The sequence below is a fragment of the Nylanderia fulva genome, unplaced genomic scaffold (genome assembly GCF_048542155.1).
Source record: "Nylanderia fulva isolate GAGA-0341 unplaced genomic scaffold, ASM4854215v1 Scaffold30, whole genome shotgun sequence".
NCBI lineage: Eukaryota > Metazoa > Arthropoda > Insecta > Hymenoptera > Formicidae > Nylanderia > Nylanderia fulva.
In genome coordinates, this window is record NW_028190369.1 from 2,755,104 (window position 1) to 2,777,083 (window position 21,980).

Consider the following 21,980-nt stretch of genomic DNA (forward strand, 5'->3'; position numbering starts at 1 on the left):
TTTCCTATCAAAAGAAAATATAATAGTAATATATATCTTGCATATATATGTATATCGTTACTTTGATGTGTTTACATTAGTTTCTATATAATATAATAATTATTTCTATATAGCAACACAATATTTATTAAATGCAAATGAGAATCAAAAATACGATAGGTTAATTGTTTAATATCATTAGCAAATATAATTTATTTGACAGTTATCTGCATGGCAGTAATCACACAAAGCGATAACCTAATCAAAATGACAAAATAATTAACATTGACAAAATAGTTACGATACCAATCAATCATTCGCTTTCTCAAAATAATTTCGCAAATAATTTTACACGTAATTTAAGCTTAAATACATTTGCTCAATAAACTAAAAAATCTCTGAATTTATGTACCACAAATCTCCTTTCGCAACAACCATCGTGTAATCGCTATAGTACTAAAAATTGTGATTACATTTAATAAAATTGTGTTATTATAATTATATATTGTAAAAATTTTTAATTAAATGCACTTTTACATTTAAGTAAGTATTTCTATTTAAGCACTTCATATCGATTAATCGTAAAGAATGAAAATAAAAACTAAAAAGAATAGAATACAAATTGTTCTAATTACTGTTCTAATTCTTTTAAATGTACTTTAAATTTTATATATATATATATATATATGTATATAGTAAAGTAATTAATATTTTACAGATAACAAAATAATAATTAATATTTTACAGATAACAAAATAATAATTAATATTTTACAGATAATAACAAGTATATAGCTGTGCATATCTTAACATCTTAATAAAAATACATCAGCAAATATAAGTTCTAAAATTCAAAGGAAATTTCACATGTATGATTTGAATAATATTGACTTCTCTCATATATCAAAGATAATTTATACACGCTCGTAAATCTTGATAATCCCATCTCGTTTTTTTAGCATTGCTCAACATATCATCTCTTCAACTTGATAAAATTGACTCTGCAGTCAAACTAGAAAAACGTGTTTTATCTGTTGTCAGAATGCACAATTATGCTAATTTACTAACTCTACTAAAAGAACTCAATAAAATTATCATTATATTAATTGTACGATACATACAATAATACGGCTCAAAATATAATAACAAAATATATAGAAAAATCAGCGTTCAACGATATATATATTGCTTTTCCTGAGAAAAAAAATGATCAAATTTAAATATTCGAGCATTTAAATTTTAAATATATGCCATTTATTTAAATATATTATAATGAGATTTTAAAACAAAATAGATTTAATAAAATTTACTTTAATGCAATAATTGAAAATTTAACATATGTGATATATCATAATAATTAAAGCGACAGTAATAATAAATTTAAAAAAAAAGAAACTTTCACTTTCTAGTAAAGTTTATGATATTTCGTTCATCATAATTGCACGTATCCACAAAATACGTAACAAAAAGAGAATATAATACAGAGATAATATCTAAGAAAACAGAATACACTTTCGGATCCTGTAATGTGCTTTCAACAATGTAACTGGATTGCACATAAATTAGTGTTACAATGGTTACGTGTCGATCTTAATGCTTAATTACACCGTTACTCAATTAAGAAGACTAAAAAAAACTAGTACGGCTTATACGTGACAAACGACGCGTAATAATTACGCATGAGAATTTGTGCAAAATAGAGGTGATAAATGTATCTAATTAGATCAGCATAACACTCTTTCTCGTGTATTTTTTAATCATAAATACGTAATCTCAATTGCAAAAAAACATGTTTCAAAAATTTTATTAATATTCTACGCTTTTGCAAAACAATTTTAAATAAAAATCTTTATGTACAAATGTATTAAGTAATAACATAAATTATAATTGTAAAAAAACAGAAAACATTTGTATTTTAGACAAAAAAATATTTTATTATATTTACTATTTTAAACTTATTATCATTAATTATTTAAAACTTATTAATCCTCTTTTATATAAAGGAATATAAACGTAATAATTACTCATATAATGAAACTCAATGAAAATTGTGTTAACCAATTGAAAAAATGCAAATTTGTGTTACCAAAAAAAATGCACTAATATTTAACTCGAATATATGAAAATCATGGAAAGTATATAATGAGAATGAGAGAAAACATAATTTTACACGATCAAATTTTAAGTGTCGCCTCGTAATTAATACCCTGTGTGGTGAGTTTGTGCCTTTGCGTGCTAATATATACACAAAATATGCGCGTGTCCATAATGTCATACGGTCATTAAAGTGGCTTTCCCTACTCGATATAATTTGCGTGTTGCTTAGCATGCCGTTATCTTGATTATCCTCGAAGAAAGAAGTATATGATTAATTCGGATAACGATCGTTGCTCATTTTAATTATCTCTACAAAAATTGTACTGATCTACATGATTCGTTTTTTCTCATCAAAACTTAATTCTCTATGTCACGAATATTTGTAACTAATGTGATATTTTCATCTTAAAAAAGTCCACCTAATATCTTACAAAAATAAATAAATTAAATGCATAGAAATTTAATATAAACGTTTTCCTTTCTAAAAAAACAATATAAATATAAAACTTCGACACAAATACTAAATTTGTATTTCAATTATTTTAACAAATAACAATAAAAATTATGTTTATTTATTTTAACAGTGTATAGAATGTATCACATCATCAATGCAGAAGCCATTTTAAAAATAAATTCTTTGATAAATTTAAAATAAATTTTTTCTTCATGAAAATAACGATGTATCGATTATTTACAAATTATAGCTTATTGCAAGTTAAACTTTAGAGATAAATATAGATAACAATAATATTTAAATGTAGATGTAAACATGCATACTTTTATTCCGAACAATCATACTTTTACTTGTTTTCAATTTTCAAGTAAATTTTCATAGATCTTTAAGAATTTTACTTATTGTTATTTTCTCACTATATTTATAGTATACATATAATATTAAGAAACAAAAAGTTATAAAACAGAGTTCAATAATCTAGAGATTTGTAAAAAAAAAAGATAAACTTTAAGGTGATCAAAAAATCTATTGGCATGAATTCTATATATATATTATAATACATTTTATATAATGTAATAATAATCCTGTTCATCTGTATATCTTCCTGAAAATATCGGAGTATTTCCGACTCGATTTCTATTTTTACTTCAATAATGTTGAGTATCAGTAGCATATGTAGCGTGAATTGAGCTAGTTGAATAATCAAAAAAATCATTGAGTTCTGCTAGCACGAAAGCTTACTTTTGCAATGACTTTGTTCCGCAGTTGCGTGACGCGGACGCCACACGCGATTCTACGTCCGTGAGGTCGCGGATCGTCACCCCAGAGTATGCTGGACCAGGGCGAGGGTGGCTGAGGCGCCGGTGGCGGTGGTAGACCATAATGTAGAGAAGCTTTTTGCTTCAGCACAATCATACTTCGCCAAGTACCAACAAAAGCCTTTCCTCGCGACACGCAAATGCGATAACGCGTTTTCGCGTACCATAGACAGAATGTTTCTCACGTAAGATTTTTAAAATTCGGCACAGAGTGCGGCTACAAATCGCGAAATCTCACATTATTGCGATCGATTTCGCTTCAAAAATTTGTAGAAATAAAATTGCACTCAAATATTTGTAATTACAATCTATTACTTTGATATAATATAATGTGCAAAAGAATTGTGCAGTAATAATTGCAATGTGTCAATCGAGAGGATATGAGAGATGTTATTAATCATATCTTAATTTGAAATTAAAGTAGTCTCTTTACTCTTATCAGTAACAACAGTTCAAAAGAATAAAAATAAAAAATGAAAAAATGTACCTTTATGAATTTATAAATGCAACTTAGTTTCAATAATTGGTTTTAAATTTTTGATATTATTTCAAATAAAATTGTTTTCAATTTTATATTCCAATTGTCATCAATAAATAACAATAATTAATTATTTAAAAAATTAATATGATAGATAGAAAATCGATATCACAAATCATTTTGAGAGATTATCAATTACAAATAAATTTCATTAAAATAATTATCCCTCCAACAGCTGCATTCTACATATTTATTTCAACCGAATATGTGATTTGTCTCACGTATCGCTCGACGCAATCACCTTTCAATAATCGCGTGATTTCAACATGAAAAGCGATGATCGAGATCGAGAACGAGATTCAAGAACCCTGCTTGTACAAAGTACAAGAAGTTTCGAAAGAGTATATAGCGACGAAAACGCGATCGTATATATTTATTCGCTCGGCGAAGAGCTACCCGTCGAGTGTCGGCGGACCAACTGATTGTGAGTCGGTCGTCGTAGTTACGCCGAGGAGGGATGAGAAGAGAGGGTCTCCAACACCATCACCCTGGTTTACGCGCGAGCATGTCGGTGTGGCGCTTCAGATCAGATCGGCAGCGCCTCCGCAAGCGTTGATTGTCCACCCCTTGGAGCGCGGAGGTCGTCGCGATGACGCGAACGAAAGGTCAAACCGTAGGTAGGAAGCCGAAGGGCACTTATGGAATACGTACGTTTAAAAGTGTATAAAAGAAAATTATGTATGAAAATCAACTGACGCGAGTACAATCTTTTACGATAAATTTATCACCTAGTCAGCTGCGCGTTAACTGGCTTAATGATATAATAATAATGAAGCAGGAAAAACAAAGTTGTAAATAAAGCTACGTAAAACGTGTTCGAAATGTCATAAATTTTAAAAAATTACGAAATATTTACGTCTTCCCCGAAACTCGCTCATTCTCATAACTCGTATGCAACTTGCTCATCACATTTAAAGCAATTTTTAGGAATAAGCATTTCTATTGTATCCCAAACAATAATTAATTATTGTTATTTATTATAATTTAGCATATTGACGATTGAATATAAAACTGAAAACAATTTTATTTGAAATAACAATCTATTAAAAATTAATTATTGAAATTCAATCACATTTGTAAATTTATGAAAGTATAATTTCCCTTAATTATACTATATTATACTGTTAGATTTAAAAATGATAATTAAGAAAAATATATAATCGACTAAAAACTATGTATATGCATTTTCTTATCTATAAAGTAAATTATTATATCATATAAAATAATGAATTATATGATTATCTTTGTTACATTAATATTATTATATTTATAGTTTATACATTAGCATTTTTTATACAAGAAGAGAAGTTTCTCTTAAAATTTATCCTGAAAATAACAGTAATCATGGGACAATATGGTACTAGAAAAATTTTATAAAGTTTTTCTGATTAAATATTTATGATAGATAAATAGATAAATATTTGTGATAAGTATTCTGCGCAATATTTTCAGGAAAATATAGATGAACAGGATTATTAACTACATTATTATATTACATGTATTGTAATACCTACATATAAAATTCATTTATCAATGGATTCTCTGACCAATTTTGGAAATTATACTTTCATAAATTTAAATTATACTTTCATAAATTTTAATCTTTCTTTTTTATAGACATCTCTAGATTATTGAACTCTGTTTTATAACTTTTTGTGTTTAATATTATATAAATATATTAAAAATTAAATAAAATTCTTACATAAAAAATCCATGAAAATGTACTTAAAAATTGAAAAGAAATAAAAGTATTGATTGTTAGGAATAAAAGAATATGTATATTTCTTCCAATATTTTTTTTTATCATATTGCCTCACAATGATTTCAAAGTAAATTCTAAGATAAAATTCTCTGTGTATTAAAAAATCTAAAATTTATAATAATATTTAAGTGATTATATATTACAATTAGAATAAATTTTTGCAACTATGCGATATGATTCAACAATAATATCAATAACAAAAATAATATCCGATAATCAATTAGAAAATTTTTTTTCCATCAGTTGACATTGATAAAAAAATAATTTCGTATTTGTCTGTCATCTATTACGCAATTCTACCATTTCAGGAAACGAAACCACGAGATTATCATTCGCATACGCTATTATCAACGCTACGGAAGCGCATAATCACTCATCAGCTCGCGCCTTCCAACTTTCATCTCGTCGCATTACGTTTCTGAAATCGTGAAAAAGTACCTTCGCGAGCATCAATAAATATCGAGATCGCCGAGAGACAATTGAATGCAAAATGCACCTTCGACTACGTGAGAGAACTCATCAATGACGATCGTGTGAACGGAAAGCGAAAGCGATGCAGAGCGGGAAGAGAGCAAAGAAGAAAAGAAAAAAAAAAAAAAAAAAAAAAAAGATCGCACAATACAATCCTATAATCGTATCGCGAGAAGCCTCGTGTCGGGGAGGCACGAAAATACCGAGAACGGAGCAACCTCTGTACACCTTACGTTACGTTTGTTTACGCTACCGAAGTCTCTTTGTTTCGGCGCGCTTTCCGCGCCGCGCCGGCGAGGCTATCGCGTGTCTCGCGCACACGCGAGATACGCGCGTGCATAAATAGTCCGTACAGGGGAGCTTGGAATTCTCCCGATTCCCATTCTCGCACGGCTGTCAGAGCACCGCCAAATAAGGTAGAGCAGCCGGTCTCTGGCTCCAGCCGAGCTGGAGAATCGAGTCGCGAGGACGAGGGTCGCGAAGCGACCATCGCGTTCCCTCTCGAAACGACCTGATAACGCGCTGGATCCTATCCGTCTCCGCGTGTCGGTGCGTGTACGCGTGAGCATCCCGCGAGAGAAAGAAATATGCAGGAAAACTCACCGAGCTCTGGGGGGAACTGGACACGCTCGGAGAACGTTGCACCGTGACCAACGCCATGGTCGGGGATGCGTTCAGACAGCCGTCGTCTCGTCCTCCAGGTGTCACGATCCACGAGAAACGTCTCGCTCGACACTGTTTTCGCGCGCGCACGTACGATCGCGCCGTCACGAACTCGGAAAAGCCGTCATTTTTCGCGCACCTTTGACGGTATCACGCTCGCGGCGGCCATGTTTGATACAATCGACGGCCGTACCGCGCATGCTCCCGCGCCGAGTTCTTCTCCCCCTCCCCCCAACCTCTCATCCACCACGCCAAGTGTCAAACCGCTTCGACGCGCGGACACATGCGTCTCTTTGTTTTATTATTTATTTGTTTACGCGATGCGATATATGTCGAATATTCCTGTTTTTGTATGTTGTTATATACGCGAAAAGTAATTCAATCTTACTTGTCGGTAAAGAAATTTATAATTCGAGATCACGTACTGGACCACTGTCGATAACGATGTTTAATGATAAATATTTATATCGACGATCGGTAACATCGTAAATTGAGTGTATCAATTTAAGTTTTGATTTTTCAAACAATATTTAAATTTCTAAATATAAAAACAAAAAACATATAACTCGACTCACATTTCGACTATTATTATTCTCCAGTTTCGGTGTCCTCTGGATTCCTTGCAGGTGTCATTTTTCCTGTAGAAAAAATCAATCAAATAAAAAATTAAATAATGAATAAAATATATTAATATATATTTATATATTATATATTAATAAATAATATATAATATATATTAATAAATAATTAACAAAATAAGTAAATTAATAAATAATAAATAAAATATTTACCACGTTGTTGCTCCGCCGTTGCCCGATGCCACCCCAGGCCTTCTCCTCGTAGAAACACTCACACTTTTTTTTCTCGTTCGCGACGACGCCCGGATTTTAGCTATTACATTTTCGACGGTTTCAATAAAACGCGAGAGAATCGCGAGAGCTTATTCGCACAAGACCGAGGCTTCGCTTTGGCGTCGCCGATTTTTTCAAGGCCACTTCTCGAAGGGCCTCGTCGAACGACGAAGACGACTTCTCCGCGACGCACTCGGAAGTCGCCGATATTCCCGCACTAGCCACTATAAATATTTCCGACTTCATAGATTGCAAGAAAATTCAGAGAGCAATTGAAATATTTTCATTTTGCCAAAATGGCGACACGATCCTTGTCGTAATTAATCCGCGATTTTCGCGAAGATTATGAGCTGAATTTATCGCGCAACGACATTTCGACACGACGATTCGAAAGTACGACCGGAAATGCGCAATCGCTCTCTGAAAATACGATCGACAACTCCGAAAATATCCGAAAATTTTCGCGTCGAAAGCGCCCGATAATTCTCGCGATCCGCTCTCGTAAACTTGCGCGCGCGAACTTTTGGCGGTTCGAGCTGTGACGTCACGCGATCTTTGGGGAAGATGAAGGAACGAACGAGAATTTGCGAGCGAGATTCGCGGCCGACAAGATCAAGTTTCTCCGCGTGCGATCGCGATTACGTGTCGGGACACGCGACGCGATCGAATCTGTACGATGATTATAATATGACGTGAAGGCACTAATTAATATACTCACACTAATTAATGTACTTTCTCGTATACCGGCGACGAGCATCCAACAATTCGAACGATCACGAACAATGAGAAAGTGCATTAGAGGGCAGCAGCATTCTAGATTGTGTGTGTTCAGAAATTATTTACTTAGGGTGCAGAGCCTCGATTGACCAATCAGAATAAAGAGATTCTCGGTTTTTTATTGGTCGATTAAATTTTGCACTTTGACAAATAGATTTCGAAACATAATTAACTGTTATATATGTATTTATTTACAAATATTTTAATAGAAGTAATCGCAAAAAATTGATTAATTGCGTTCTTGTATATTTCGAATAACTTAATGTTGAAAATTATATTAAATATTGAGAAATACGCACATGCGTGTGGCTTCGCCTCACTGCGTAGTGAGAACGATGGAAAGGACACTGGCGCGCGCAGTGCGCAGTTGTTCCCTCCCCCCCCTCCCACCACACCCCTCTACCCATTCAATTTACGCTCATCCCACTCCGCGCGCTGTTATGTCACGTGACGCACTTCTCCCACTCCGCGTACTGTCACGTGACGCGCCGCATTCCAGCCGCGCCGCCCGAAGGTCAAAGTCGATTTAAAGTCGCACGCATCTAGACGCGCTCTCTCTCGTCACGATAATTACATATTGTACGAAAAATTCTTTAATTAAAGCAGTGTTGTGCGGTAACATTAAACGGAATGAAGCATGTGAAATGCAATTATATAGCGCAACGCGTAGAATACTTTGAATACAGGGGTCTTGCTTGCATCGACGCGACATCTATAGGGAAACTTCCTTATTCTGAATTCTTCCTTATTTTTCAATGAGCTGTTTTTCTGTAAACTAAAATTTTTTCGCGTGTTCTATCGTAACTTGTCGCAGTACGAACAATATTTGCAAGAAAGTGTAAATAAGAAGAAATAAGAGTATTGTGAATTAGATATTTCGAAATATATATATATATATATATATATATATATATATATATATATATATAGCTGATACTTTTGCCGTGCCAAGTCGATTTTTGTAGAGCACACTGCAAAAATGTCGAAAATATTTACACCGACGAACCAAATAAGATTGACGAACGTTGCAGTCGTTCGCATGAAAAAAGGTGGAAAGCGATTCGAGATTGCCTGTTATAAGAATAAGGTGATATCCTGGAGAAATAAATTGTAAGTTTTTTCTTTTGTTTATAGACGATAAATAAATTGCCACTGATAATGATATTTCTGGTTATCTATATGTAATCTTGTTTAATTTCTCTCCAATATTCACATAAAAATACATTGTTCTTATAAAATTTATATTAATATATATTACTTATCTCTTAATATTTTTATCTATGAGATTATCTTATTTTATCCTCTTCTCTGTTTTTTTTGTCTTTTTTTCACATTAATTTACATTCTTAATATTTTCCTATTAATGTCATCTTGAATCTATAATTCAATATGATTATATTATTTACAATTCAAATGAGTCATAACACATTATTTATTCTAAATCTGCTTTTCAGAACATCTTTTTTATTATTCACACACTGCAAAATCTAGATGCAAAATTAGTTGCATCAAAGTGACTACTTTTATTATTTGAAAAATGTGATGGATATACATTGTGTTTATTATTTTTTTCTGTAATATATTTTAGGGAGAAAGACATTGATGAAGTACTGCAAACACACACAATATTCACCAACGTGTCAAAGGGTCAGGTGGCAAAGAAGCAAGATCTTATGAAAGCTTTTGGCATTGATGATCAAACTGAAATATGCAAACAGATTCTTGCAGAGGGTGAGCTTCAAGTCTCCGATAAGGAAAGGCATTCAGCATTAGATTCCATGTTCAAAGACATTGCCACGACAGTTGCCAGCAAGTGTATAAATCCAGAAACAAAACGTCCATATCCAGTTACAATGATCGAGAATGCCATGAGAGATGAAATACACTTTTCTGTTAAACCTAATCGAAATGCCAAACAACAGGCATTAGATGTAATTTCTCAATTGAAGGAGGTAATGCCCTTGGAACGTGCTCAAATGAGGCTCAGGATTGTTATCCCAGAAAAAGAAGCAAGGAAATTGAAAGACAAAATTGTTAAATTTGTAACTAAAATGGAAACAGAAGAGTGGGACAATAGATCATTAACAATTATTTGCTTAATTGATCCAGGTCAATATAGAGGAATAGATGAATTGGTACGATCAGAAACAAAAGGTGCTGCTTTGTTGGAATTAGTTAATTTAAATGAAGTAATTGAAGGAGAAGAACTGTTAACATAAATAAGTTTTTGCTTATTTTTAATTATACTGTTTTAACTATAAAGTTTCATATTTATTTAGTATAATTTAATATGTTGATACAACTCTTTGTTAATAACAATATGGTTAATAAAGTACTTTGTATTTACAAGTTTTTAAGCAAATTCTATCTACATAGGTGTTGTACAGCTAACATCTTTATCATATGTATTTATTCATAAACCTGCGTTAAATTTTTTGATTAAGATACAGCTATAAGAGAATCACAACACTTTTCTTTTTCATACATTTTTCTTATTTATAACTATTTATATTTATTTGAAAGTCAATATAATATATATTTACTGTGATATATATCTAGCTCCTGTAAAATTATATACTCTTTGATATATAATAAGCATTGTAAGACAAAGATTTGAAAGCTAATGAAGATAATTAATTACAATAATTAAAATGTTCATTCTCTATAGTTATATTTTAATTTCCATATGCAGCTGTTGACTATATATTTAAGTCAGTGCAAAAAAAATTAATTGTAAATCCTACAAAAATTTCTAAATCTCAGTCCATTTATTTCTCCTCCGTGACTTCCGCTCGTGGAATATAAATATTCTCCGTACGTTGATCACATTTGGCCGCGATGCGTGATACCGTTAATAGGAAGTCTGATAATCTATTCAAATACGTTTGTGCCTCTTTATCCAGGGCACCATCTCGCACTAATGTTATAATACTTCTCTCTGCACGCCTACATACTGTTCGTGCAACATGTAGGGAAGCGCATGCTTTTCCACCACCCTAATATAAAAGTAGACTTAAATACCAAAGTTAACAGAACAAAATTCTAATTTCAGAACAATTTTTATAATATCTTAAGTAATTACTGGAATGATGTAATCCTCCGGAGGAGGGAGTTGATTTGCATATTCTAGGATCCACTCTTCGAGGTCTTTGGTATGCTTGCTTTCGAAGGATCTGGTTTTCCCAGGCACCGACTTCGATATGGCGTGGCTCAGATCAAACAAAATCATTTGCACCCTCTTGAGCTTATCGACATACGGATGTTCGACCTTTCCATCACAGGCAAATTCTCTCGCCAGTCCTATGTAAGAGGACAGCTCGTCAGTCGCTCCCAGAGCATTGAAAATCATATCATCCTTCGGTTTTGTGTCTCCGGCATCCGTGATTGTCAGTCCGGAATCACCGTCCCGCGAAAATACAGCTACCTCGGCCACGTTCGACGTTGTACCGCCGCTGCAAACGATGTCATCGTAGAATAAATTGACAATTGCATATAATTTTAATATAATATTTTTATCGTGTGACGCGGGATACGTTACGTTTGTTTGTTATTCAACTACGACGTAATATATAATTTATTCCGCGCGACGTATTTTGAGGTTACGAGGGGATTTAAATGTATACCTGTGTCTTAAAGATATACATTGCACACCGCTTTTGTACATGAACGTATACTTCCTCCATACGTTTCTCATTAATTCCATTTTGCCTTTCGATTACGATTCAATCAATCCTTTTAAGTAGAATAAATATTTTTTTGATCGCACACTGTGACATGAATCGAAATCAGTAACGTCGCCATGAAGAATGCCGCGATGTCTCGAGTCTCAAATGAAGTGTAATAAATCAGAGATGATAATTAATACGCAATTCTAACATGTATTGTGTCTAAAACTTTTTTCGAACAATAATGTGGCGAAAAATGTGAAAGAAGATACAGAAATATAATTGCAAAGGTAAATTTATCGCAATATTATTCGAATGAACTTTGACATTTACACGATTTTCGGAATTTCTTAGCAAAAATGTATAGTGTATCATTATATGCCAAAATATACACATGTCATTTGCATCGATAATAATAAATAAAAATAATGTTCGTCCATGAAAACATCGTGACGCAACAAAGTGTCATAAATTTCGCGCGCAAACGTCATGTTCCATTTGACGTTTCTGCGCATCAGCTGTTCGAACTAACGGCGCATCGAACTCGATGCGCGATTCGATTAATCTCGAATTCGCTGTCGAGAATCGATTACAGTATCCACTGTACTGTTTACAAATTGTTATGAAAAACTAACCGATTGACCATTGTTTTCTGACATTAATAAAATCGGCGTGGATGTACGCGGTTACGCGCGCGTTAATGCGTCTCGATCCCGATCGAGGAGCGAAATAAATCAAGTATAGTCTTGCTCGCGGTTATCTCGGATCTTCGAGTTATGGAAATAACCTGCCGACGACGTGATGATAACGGTTGTTCGGTCGACGCGCGCACTGACGGAACACCTTGTGACCCCGACTCTGGTTTGGATTTTCGCGCTAGATCGCTGGTGCTGAGACCGTCCTGCGAAAGTGTCGGAGAACCTGCAATGTTTCACGCGTCGTAGACGATCGCAACATGTTCGTGACGAACCTAGAGAAGGATTTTTACGGTGTGATACAAAAAAGCGTGAGTCGATGGCTTTGTCTAGATCTGCAATAACGTATACCGCGTCTCTCATATAGGTTACACTCCACGATGTTCCTATATGTACACACTCGTCTCTCTTACATTCTAATAATTTTTTAGTTTTTCTTTTTTTTTTTTTTTGCAATAATGTGGCTCATCGAGTTTTTTACACGATTAATCACAATCTTTTATTTCTACACTAGATTATTGTTACGTATCACTCTCTGCCTCTCTATTTTCTCTTTTTTCAACTGACTAGAATATTGAATCGCGTGCATATTCCTTTTTTCATCTCAAGATAAAAAGCAAAATATTATAAGAATGTGCAATTGTATGACGAGCAAAGCAACTATTTATTGTATAATATAATCAATTTCATATTCTAATCTCAGAACTATTAGACATACTTTTGTAACTCATAATTTTTTTGCGTTTGTTATATTCAATTATACTTTTAAAAATGTAGCTTGAATCTCAATTAAATAATTTTATGTTGTATAGAAATATCTAACTATTCTTCTATATTATTTAGAGATGTTTACTTCTGGTGAATTTTGACATTGATGCGATCTGTGCCTGTAGAATATTACAACAACTTTTTAAAAATGATCACATAATATATACTCTTGTACCTGTCCGAGGTATTCAGGATATGATAAATGCCTTTGATGAAAATTGTGAAGAGGTAATAACAGTTTAGAAAGTGTCTTTACTATTATATGTTTCATTGATTAAATTGTTGTTTTAATTAAAAATTTCTTTTCAGATAAAAAATGTTGTAATGATAAACTGTGGTGGTACACTAGATTTAGTGGAATTACTTCGACCAGATGAATCTATAGTATTTTTTATTCTCGACAGTCATAGGCCTTACGATTTATGCAATATATATTCAGAAAGTCAAATATGTGTTCTTGGTAAACCTGATGAAGATGATGAAATTCCAGAATATAATGATATATTCCGAGATGATAGCGTAAGTATTATAAAATATCATACACATGTTCAACTATTTGTTCTATAATTGTGATTAATTATATAGTCAGATGAGGAGGATGTGAATGAAGAATCAGACAATGAAAATGAAAGTAAGCAAAGTAAAAGACGAAGATTGAATGAAGAAGATATTTTAAGACGAAGCGAACGAAGGAAATGGGTTGAAAATAGGGCGACAATTCTTTTTAATTATTTGCAATACAGTTATTATGGCAAATCAGTATGTATTATACTATAACTTGTGATTTTAATAATGAGATACTTTTAAAACTTAATATACACACCATTTTTTATTACAGAGTGCGATAGTGGTATTTGAGATGGCTTGGAATATGTCAAAAGATAATTTAGATATGGCATGGTGGGCCATAGTTGGTTCAACAGAACAATCCATTCTTAGTAAGGTAGAATCACGAATAGCCGTTCTCGAAGAAGGTAATCTTCAAGCCCATGTTTCGAGGTTAACACACAGACAAGGTGTTGATATTGATAAGCAACAACAACAGCACAGTATTGTTAAAGTTACTTATGACAAAGAGTATCCTTTAAATGACAAATACTTATTAATTTAATATGTAAAGTTGACAAATATGTTAATTCCTTAATGATAATATATAGTTTGCAACTAGCTTTATATCGTCATTGGACTGTTGAAGCTAGCTTAAAATATTCAATGTCAACTGCAGTGTCGTTACGTCTTTGGTCCATTAGAGGCGAACAACGTTTGAAGGAAGTTTTAGCAGAAATGGGTTTACCTCTAGTGCAATCCAGACAATTGTTTCGTGCAATGGATCTTACTTTTAGACAAGAATTTAGGCAAATGGTTGAAAAATTAGCAGGGAAATATAATGTCAATAGCATTATTGGCACTAGTTTTACTCTTCAATATGGTTATCGTTTTAAATATTGTGCTTCAGACATGGTGTATGCTATGTTGGGTTTACTGGATTCTACAGTGAGTAAGCAATCATTAAATAAATTATAGTATATTAATATTTGTCTAATGTATGTGTGTTACTATATGTTTACAGACAAAGGATAGACAACCACAGCGTTGCTTCTTAGATGCGCTGGACTGTTTATCGCGTACAAAAAAAGATATTTTAGAAAGCGGCATAGAAAGAGCAAAGCTTATGCTTCACAATATTTTTAAAACTGCGCAGAGTATACTGGAAGCTAAGCAAGTAAAAAATTTTGGTTCCTTTTTGTATCTGAATGTGCCAGATGGGAATATAGACACTTATTTATTTGCACATTCTCATTCTTTAATTATGCTAGCTCAATTTGCCCTCAAGGCGTATGTAAATTCTTCGAGAAACAGGCGTGCCTCTGAGTGGCCTCTTGTGGCCTCTGCAATGTTTAGCGCGGAGGAAGGATCATGTCTTCTTGTTGGTATACCACCAGTTTGCGAAGATCAACCCAGGAGGTAAAATTTATATATGCGAAAATATGATATATATGTTTATAACTATATATTTCTTACAGTTTATTTGGAAAAGCATTCGAGCAAGCTGCAAAAAATAAAAATTGTTACATTGAAGCAGACTACTTTGATAGTACAAGTAAATATGAAATAGAATTTGTGATCTAATGAGTTGACACGGAATTTATCATATTTAACATTTATCTTTCTTACAGTAATAAGACTGAAAATCGAGGAAAGACCCAAGTTTCTTGATGCTCTGGCAGCACTCCTTGCATAATCATTCTCATTATATATAATCATTAGAGACAAATATTACGGCAATCACATTAATCAAATTTTTAACTAACACGACTTAAAATAATTCAATGCACTTTATTATTCATGACGTTATAGTGCCTTTTCTTATAAAAGCAAACTCTTATTGTACATTTTTTAACCAGCGACGGTAGTAGCTTTATAATTGTGAAATATTTAATATGTAAATTAGGATTGATATGTGTGTGAAATCAATGACTTTGTATGAATGTAATCAATGACTTCGTGTATGTTGTATAAAAAATGTTAGGATACAACAATAAGTATGTTAAAAAACTAAAAAAATCATTCTATTCCAGTAATATTTTCATTAGTAATTTAAGAGACTTAATAAATTAAATAATTTTGTAAAAAAGAACTCAGAAAAATGTGTGAATAAAAAAAAGAGAGATACAAATAAAACGTTTGTTATAGCAAACAATATAATGTTTAAACATCACCATCCATAAAATAAATTTAGAGAATAAAAAATATGTACATACACGATGTCATATAGATATTGTGTATTAAATTTTCAAATATCTGTACAATATAAATCTAATGTGCGACTGGTGTTAAAAGTTACAGCAACGAATAGCTCTTGCTAATCAAAAAACTTCTATAATGTGCTCACTCGGCATTAATTAATATATAATTTATTAACATATTCGTGTGCATACACTTAAAAATACAATTTGATCGATTTATTTACGACTATCGTATGATACATTTTTGGTTATTTTTGCAAACAATTATGCAAAAACAAGTACATTTTTTACGCGAATCTTTTTTACTCTACGTAAAGAATGACGGTATCACAGAGATAGGAGTAAAAAAGACAAAAACAGAAAGATAGAAGGATTTTTTCTAACATTTGAACAACTCCTAACATTTGACAAGTACAAATTTTGCGCTGAACTAATTTTACACGTGCCTTTAAGCTGGCATATGTTCATTTGTCTTTGATGTTTTATGGACTGCCGTTATTTTATTTATCGGTAATTTGTTGTTGAGAAAGCTATCGACAAACTGTTGTACTGAATCCACTGTAATCTCAGCACCGTCCTCCATCACCACGTATATTCCTCGCGGAATATCTATAGCGGTCAAAAGAGGTACTGCATCATCCAAGCCAATGAATTCACGAAGAATTTCGGACGTTTCACACTGCGTAAAAAAAAAATCATTAAAGTACTTGGTTTATGAATATTTTATATTTACAATTTGAAATATTTTATATCATCACATATAATTGTAAAACTTGATTTTTGCATACTTATGAACATTGAAACAAATTATATTTACATATATTTAATTTATATCACTCATGCATATACTTACATCTAAAGCTATATAGAACTGTAATGTATCATCCTCAGGTTCGTCATAATTTGGATCATAATCAGGCTGATCTCTTCTATACGTTTGTGCAGCTGGTAGTAGAACACTTTCCCCGAATTGGATCTCACAGTCTTCTCCTTCTGTAAAATATACAGGTAAAGATTAAACAATATATATATATATATATATATATATATACATATAAACAATACATACAATCTAATTTTTTCAGTAGATTTTATTATTTTTGAATAGAAGACGTGAATATATATGCACAAACGTATTTTTTTTATTTATATTCTTACCGACAAATAATATAATCGCTGGAGCATCGTGTAACGATGTAGCATACTTTTCTGTTAAAATATTCACCAGTCTACTTGTCCAAGGAAAATTCTGAAAATTTATAAAGTCAATAATTGTGAAAGTTTCAAAGAAACAAGACACTCATTTCTAAACATTCTTTTGATAAATTTTGATATATATAATAGCGTCTTTATTTTTTTTCCAAAAGAAAAAAGTTATAATTTTTAATTACAATAGTTGTTTGAAAATTTTGATTGTAAAATTACCAGTCCTTCCGGATCTTCGATCAATTCGGCGCGTCCGTCTAGAGTGATTATGTTGTCGCGAGAATCTAGAATAACTAGAGTCGGTATTGCTTGAACATCGAAAGCCCTTGCCAATTTTCGACGTCTTTCTTCTTGATTAAAAGGTATCCTTAGCCAAGGCATTGTTTCCGTGTACGCATTATAGGAGTCCTCACTCCTAGAATAAAAATGCACGATAGAAATCTTTTATAAAAAGTACACGAAAAAAACAAAAGAACTATAGATAATACACAAAGATCAGCCATTAAATAAAACAAAGAAATATTTTGGAATAAAGATGTGATATTTTTAAAAATAGAACTCTATTACGGAGCATTTATTATGAGAGATGTAACATATAATCAATATCTCACAAATAAACCTACCTGTCCGAGCTTACGAAAATTACTTCGAAATTGCCACCTCTCTCTCGAATTCGTTGATACGTGTCCACGAGTTGCGGAGTAAATGCTTTACAAGGTGGACACTAAATGAAAAACATACAATATATTTCTAAAATGATTATAATGTATAATAATATTGGTAATGTCAAAAACATATAGATTAAATTAATATATCATTTGAAATATGTTGTGACTTAATTAAAATACAAAATCGATCTTTTTGAAAAACTTTGATTCAATATTATTTTTTCTAATGAATATTTAACTTTCAATGTTTCAATAATTTATTATCAAATTAATAATCTGTTAAAATATGTATTTAAAATCTTATCTATTTTCCTTCTTAATTTCTTCCCGAGATATCAATTCCAGAGATAAGCAGTAAAACACCATGATATGATTGTTCGAATATTTACATACACGGAGAGAATTTTCTCTTAGAATTTATGCTGAAAATCATGATAATGTAAAAGAGGACAATATAGTATTGGAAAGATTTTATAAGAGTTTGTCTGATTAATATTTATCACAATAAAAAATATGTATATAATAAAATTAATCGTACATATTTTATATCTCATTTTAGATATTAATATTTTTATTGTGGTAAATATTAATCAGAGAAACTCTTATGTAAAATTCTTCTAACAATATATTGTCTCACGATTATGATTTTCAGGGTAAATTCTAAGAGAAAATTCTCGCTGTGAAATTTTAGTATCGCTACTTACCCAATGTGCGCTGAAGTAAACTCCCTTGTAACACTAACGAAGTTCCTCATGCAACATAGGTTCATTGCTATCGCGGGCACCACATGGCAGGAGAGGTCCATCTTCAAGGGCAGCTTTTGGATGCGGTGGTCTCCAAGGGAATTCTAAGCCGGTGGGATCAGCAACTGTTCGTTCAACGCCTCCTCTTGTCACTATAGAACCATTCGACCCCTCCAGCAAGATCAATGTAGGTACGCTTGCTTTTATCCGATACCTTCGAGTCAGCCTGGTCTGAAAAACACAAAGATTAATCTGCAAATCGTAATTCGACGATATAATAATGAAAAATATTGTAATCGCAAAATTGCAATTTCTTAACAGATTTATTTAAACGTACAACAATATAGTTTTCTTTTTTTTTAAATAGAATTATAAGGATAATGATTTAAATTAAATTAATATGTAGACATAAAATGTTAATGTTTTGTTTCTTTCTGTAAAACAAATTTTATATGTGCGATTTGATCGACTCTGAAACGTCGAAAAATATATTGTTGAAAAATTCAATTACAATACTTTATATGTGCTATCGAATTATATATTATGATATTTTATATTGTTTAATAGAACCAAATGATAATTACTCATATGTTTTTTAATAACGTAATTAATATATAATATATTTTATATTATTTAATATAACTAATGTGAATATTAAATATTATGCCATAGGAAAACTAATGTGTTCTCGCTTAATAATACAATGGACAGGATGCACTAAAAGCATATTTCTCCAGAGGCTACGTAGCAATAAGCCATGAACAGTTGCCGGAATTGGAATTATATTGGAGAAATCAACGATGCAAGCAATATATCGATAATATTACTTGGAAAGTAATAAGGATGATAAGAATAAAAGCTGCATACACGGAAAGCAATTAAGCAAAAAGATACATCGATACAAGGTATGCATATTATATTACATTAATCGTGTTTCACAAATAATATCGCAGAGTGTATTGTTGATTTAATTATACATACATTAATTTCCATATCGCATATGCAAATTAATCCCGCATATAAAATACAACTCGTATATATTGATATACATATAATTTCCTTCGGCATTTAGCGTTAAATCCAAATTACTGTTTCATATTACATATGATTTTCATAGAGAGAAAATTAGTAGGTACATTTCTTTTAGAGAAAAAAGTATCTATAAAAAAAAATACATCGCACATAATTAAGATAGAATATATTTGAATAATCTCTTCACTTTTTGTGAATAATGTACATCATTAACAACAACACACTTCAACAGAAAACTTTTTTCCTGCACTTTTGATTCTAATTTACATTCTCGAATTTTTTTGCTCTTATTCTCTCTTTTAACCACTATTAAGCAAACGATTTTTGTATCTCATTAATTTGCAAAAAATCTCTTACTAACTTATAAACATACATGTATGTATATATTTTATATTCTACTATATTTTTCGATATAAACGAGAAATAGAGAAATATCAGAATATATTTTTCTTTCACTATACTTACTAGAATTTTTCTAATCTAACATTACTGGATAAAATATATAGATTTTTTGGAAGAGAGCTATAAGAAATCTTGATATTTTAGAATTATAATCCCCATTTTATACATCATCGATAAATTCGCTGATGCAGCTTCTTCAGTCGACCGGGTGTCATAATTCGAGCAAGAACAGAATCGCGCGCGAGAATCTAAACCTTCCAATTTACCCTCCACCCCCCATACTCTCCGGCCCCTTTTCTTGAAACTGCATTAAGTCGACCGACCCTTTCCCCGAACATTCAACCCCCCTGCCGCGCGACCCCGCAGTTCGATATCTCAAGGGGGATGGTCGGGGGTGCGATTTCTCGTATCACGCGGGATGCTCCGTTACGGCCACTCATAAAGGGTGAAAGGACGAGGAGACAGAGAGGACGCGGATAGAACAGGCGTGTAAGGCGAGAGAAGGTGGAAGGGTTCGTAGGTGGGTATACAGTGGAACGCGTACGTTATCACGACGAGGTGCTTTAACACGAAGGGCGGAAGGAGGAGAAGGTCGGCCGCGCGCGCGAAGGGTAAAACGCGCGCAGGCAGACAGGGGTTGCCGCCGGCTTCGTCCCTTCGTACATTTCCCGCGCGGCTTTCCCGCTCGCTTCCACCGCGTCACGTGGTGCCTACGAACGGCGACGTTCACCCTCGCAGCCTCTCTCGAGCGGTCGATAACGCGTGGTGCGTCCTCCCTTGCTCGCGTTGCTATACCGCTCGAAGGACGGTGCGCTATCATTATTTCCCTCGTTCCTGTGCTCCGTACATTGGGAGTCGTAATATTTTTTCTCTACGTTTTATTAGACGAGCAATTTCCGAAGGGACGTATCTTGATGCTACGTGTCTGGATGATGGGAATCCTTTGTCTTCGAGAATTTTATTCGAGATTGAAAAATTTACATAAGTATACATTTTATTCTCCTTTCCTTGTTTTTGCTGATTTTTTCGACGTGGAAAACAACCCTTATACTGATTCCCTATCCAGAGAGAATTTTCATCCTGAAAATCGGAAAAATTTTTTAAGAGTTTCTCTGATTAATATTTTTTATTGTGGTAAATATTTAATCAGAGAACCTGTTATAAAATTCTTTTAATATCGATTTTCAGGGTAAAACGAAAATCCTCTCTGTGTAGTTTTATATTTCGGATCGATTACTTATTTCTTTATCGCGAGAACACATCACAGAAAAAACAGTATCCTTGAAAGAATGCAAATATGCTTTGATTCAAGTATATTTTATCCTTATAATAGCGCCAAATATAAATAATTTTGGATAAAGGATAATTTATCCTTAAAATAAAGTGCAAATATTCTTGGTTGAAGCTGAAATTTACTTATAAATATTGCAAGGACAAGTGAGCATCAGATATAAGTGGTACTTTCAAATATATATAATAATTTTTAGTTCAAATGTGACTAAGTTTATTTTTACCATATGCGATTTTTAAAACAAGAATATATCTTAAGGATAAAATATACTTTACACAAACTTATTTATTATTAAGGCAAATGAAAATTTGTGATTACAAAGAGCATTATATGCTTAAATCAATCAAATAGCGT

The 21,980-nt window shown here is 32.4% G+C and overlaps 5 protein-coding genes across 6 annotated transcripts in view; 2 read left to right on the forward strand and 3 right to left on the reverse strand.

Annotated features, from left to right (window-relative positions):
• The window catches only part of ssh (Protein phosphatase Slingshot), a 117,171-nt gene extending 110,222 nt beyond the window's left edge, over nt 1-6,949 (reverse strand). The window contains exons 1-2 of one of the 2 annotated variants that reach the window (XM_029302298.2): nt 4,127-4,289; nt 3,271-3,564 (exon numbers count right to left, since the gene is read on the reverse strand). In XM_029302298.2, the coding sequence (XP_029158131.1) occupies nt 3,271-3,444 (174 nt within the window). In that variant the 5' untranslated portion in view covers nt 3,445-3,564; nt 4,127-4,289. Of the gene's footprint in view, nt 1-3,270; nt 3,565-4,126; nt 4,290-6,721 lie in introns of those variants that run through there. The other variant, XM_029302299.2, reaches the window with a different exon arrangement.
• A 1,970-nt stretch (nt 6,950-8,919) lies between these two features.
• On the forward strand, nt 8,920-10,758 carry Sbds (SBDS ribosome maturation factor). Its single transcript, XM_029302326.2, has 2 exons — nt 8,920-9,519; nt 9,998-10,758. Exons 1-2 carry the CDS (start codon nt 9,389-9,391, stop codon nt 10,626-10,628), a joined length of 762 nt encoding a protein of 253 aa, XP_029158159.1. The 5' UTR covers nt 8,920-9,388; the 3' UTR covers nt 10,629-10,758.
• On the reverse strand, nt 10,659-12,493 carry LOC114930538 (corrinoid adenosyltransferase MMAB). Its single transcript, XM_029302327.2, has 3 exons — nt 12,033-12,493; nt 11,492-11,861; nt 10,659-11,405 (listed from the first exon to the last, which is right to left on the reverse strand). The coding sequence occupies exons 1-3, from the start codon at nt 12,110-12,112 to the stop codon at nt 11,178-11,180; spliced, it is 678 nt and encodes a 225-aa protein (XP_029158160.1). The 5' UTR covers nt 12,113-12,493; the 3' UTR covers nt 10,659-11,177.
• Nucleotides 12,494-12,645: 152 nt separating this feature from the next.
• Cdc45 (cell division cycle protein 45) lies at nt 12,646-16,892 on the forward strand. The gene is made up of 9 exons (XM_029302325.2): nt 12,646-13,080; nt 13,613-13,765; nt 13,847-14,056; nt 14,123-14,296; nt 14,376-14,614; nt 14,695-15,031; nt 15,108-15,502; nt 15,562-15,638; nt 15,715-16,892. The coding sequence occupies exons 1-9, from the start codon at nt 13,030-13,032 to the stop codon at nt 15,777-15,779; spliced, it is 1,701 nt and encodes a 566-aa protein (XP_029158158.1). The 5' UTR covers nt 12,646-13,029; the 3' UTR covers nt 15,780-16,892.
• LOC114930621 (nucleoredoxin) lies at nt 16,437-19,253 on the reverse strand. Its single transcript, XM_029302475.2, has 6 exons — nt 18,863-19,253; nt 18,114-18,214; nt 17,710-17,905; nt 17,443-17,533; nt 17,138-17,277; nt 16,437-16,963 (listed from the first exon to the last, which is right to left on the reverse strand). The coding sequence occupies exons 3-6, from the start codon at nt 17,869-17,871 to the stop codon at nt 16,733-16,735; spliced, it is 624 nt and encodes a 207-aa protein (XP_029158308.2). The 5' UTR covers nt 17,872-17,905; nt 18,114-18,214; nt 18,863-19,253; the 3' UTR covers nt 16,437-16,732.
• Between the last annotated feature and the right edge of the window lie 2,727 nt (nt 19,254-21,980).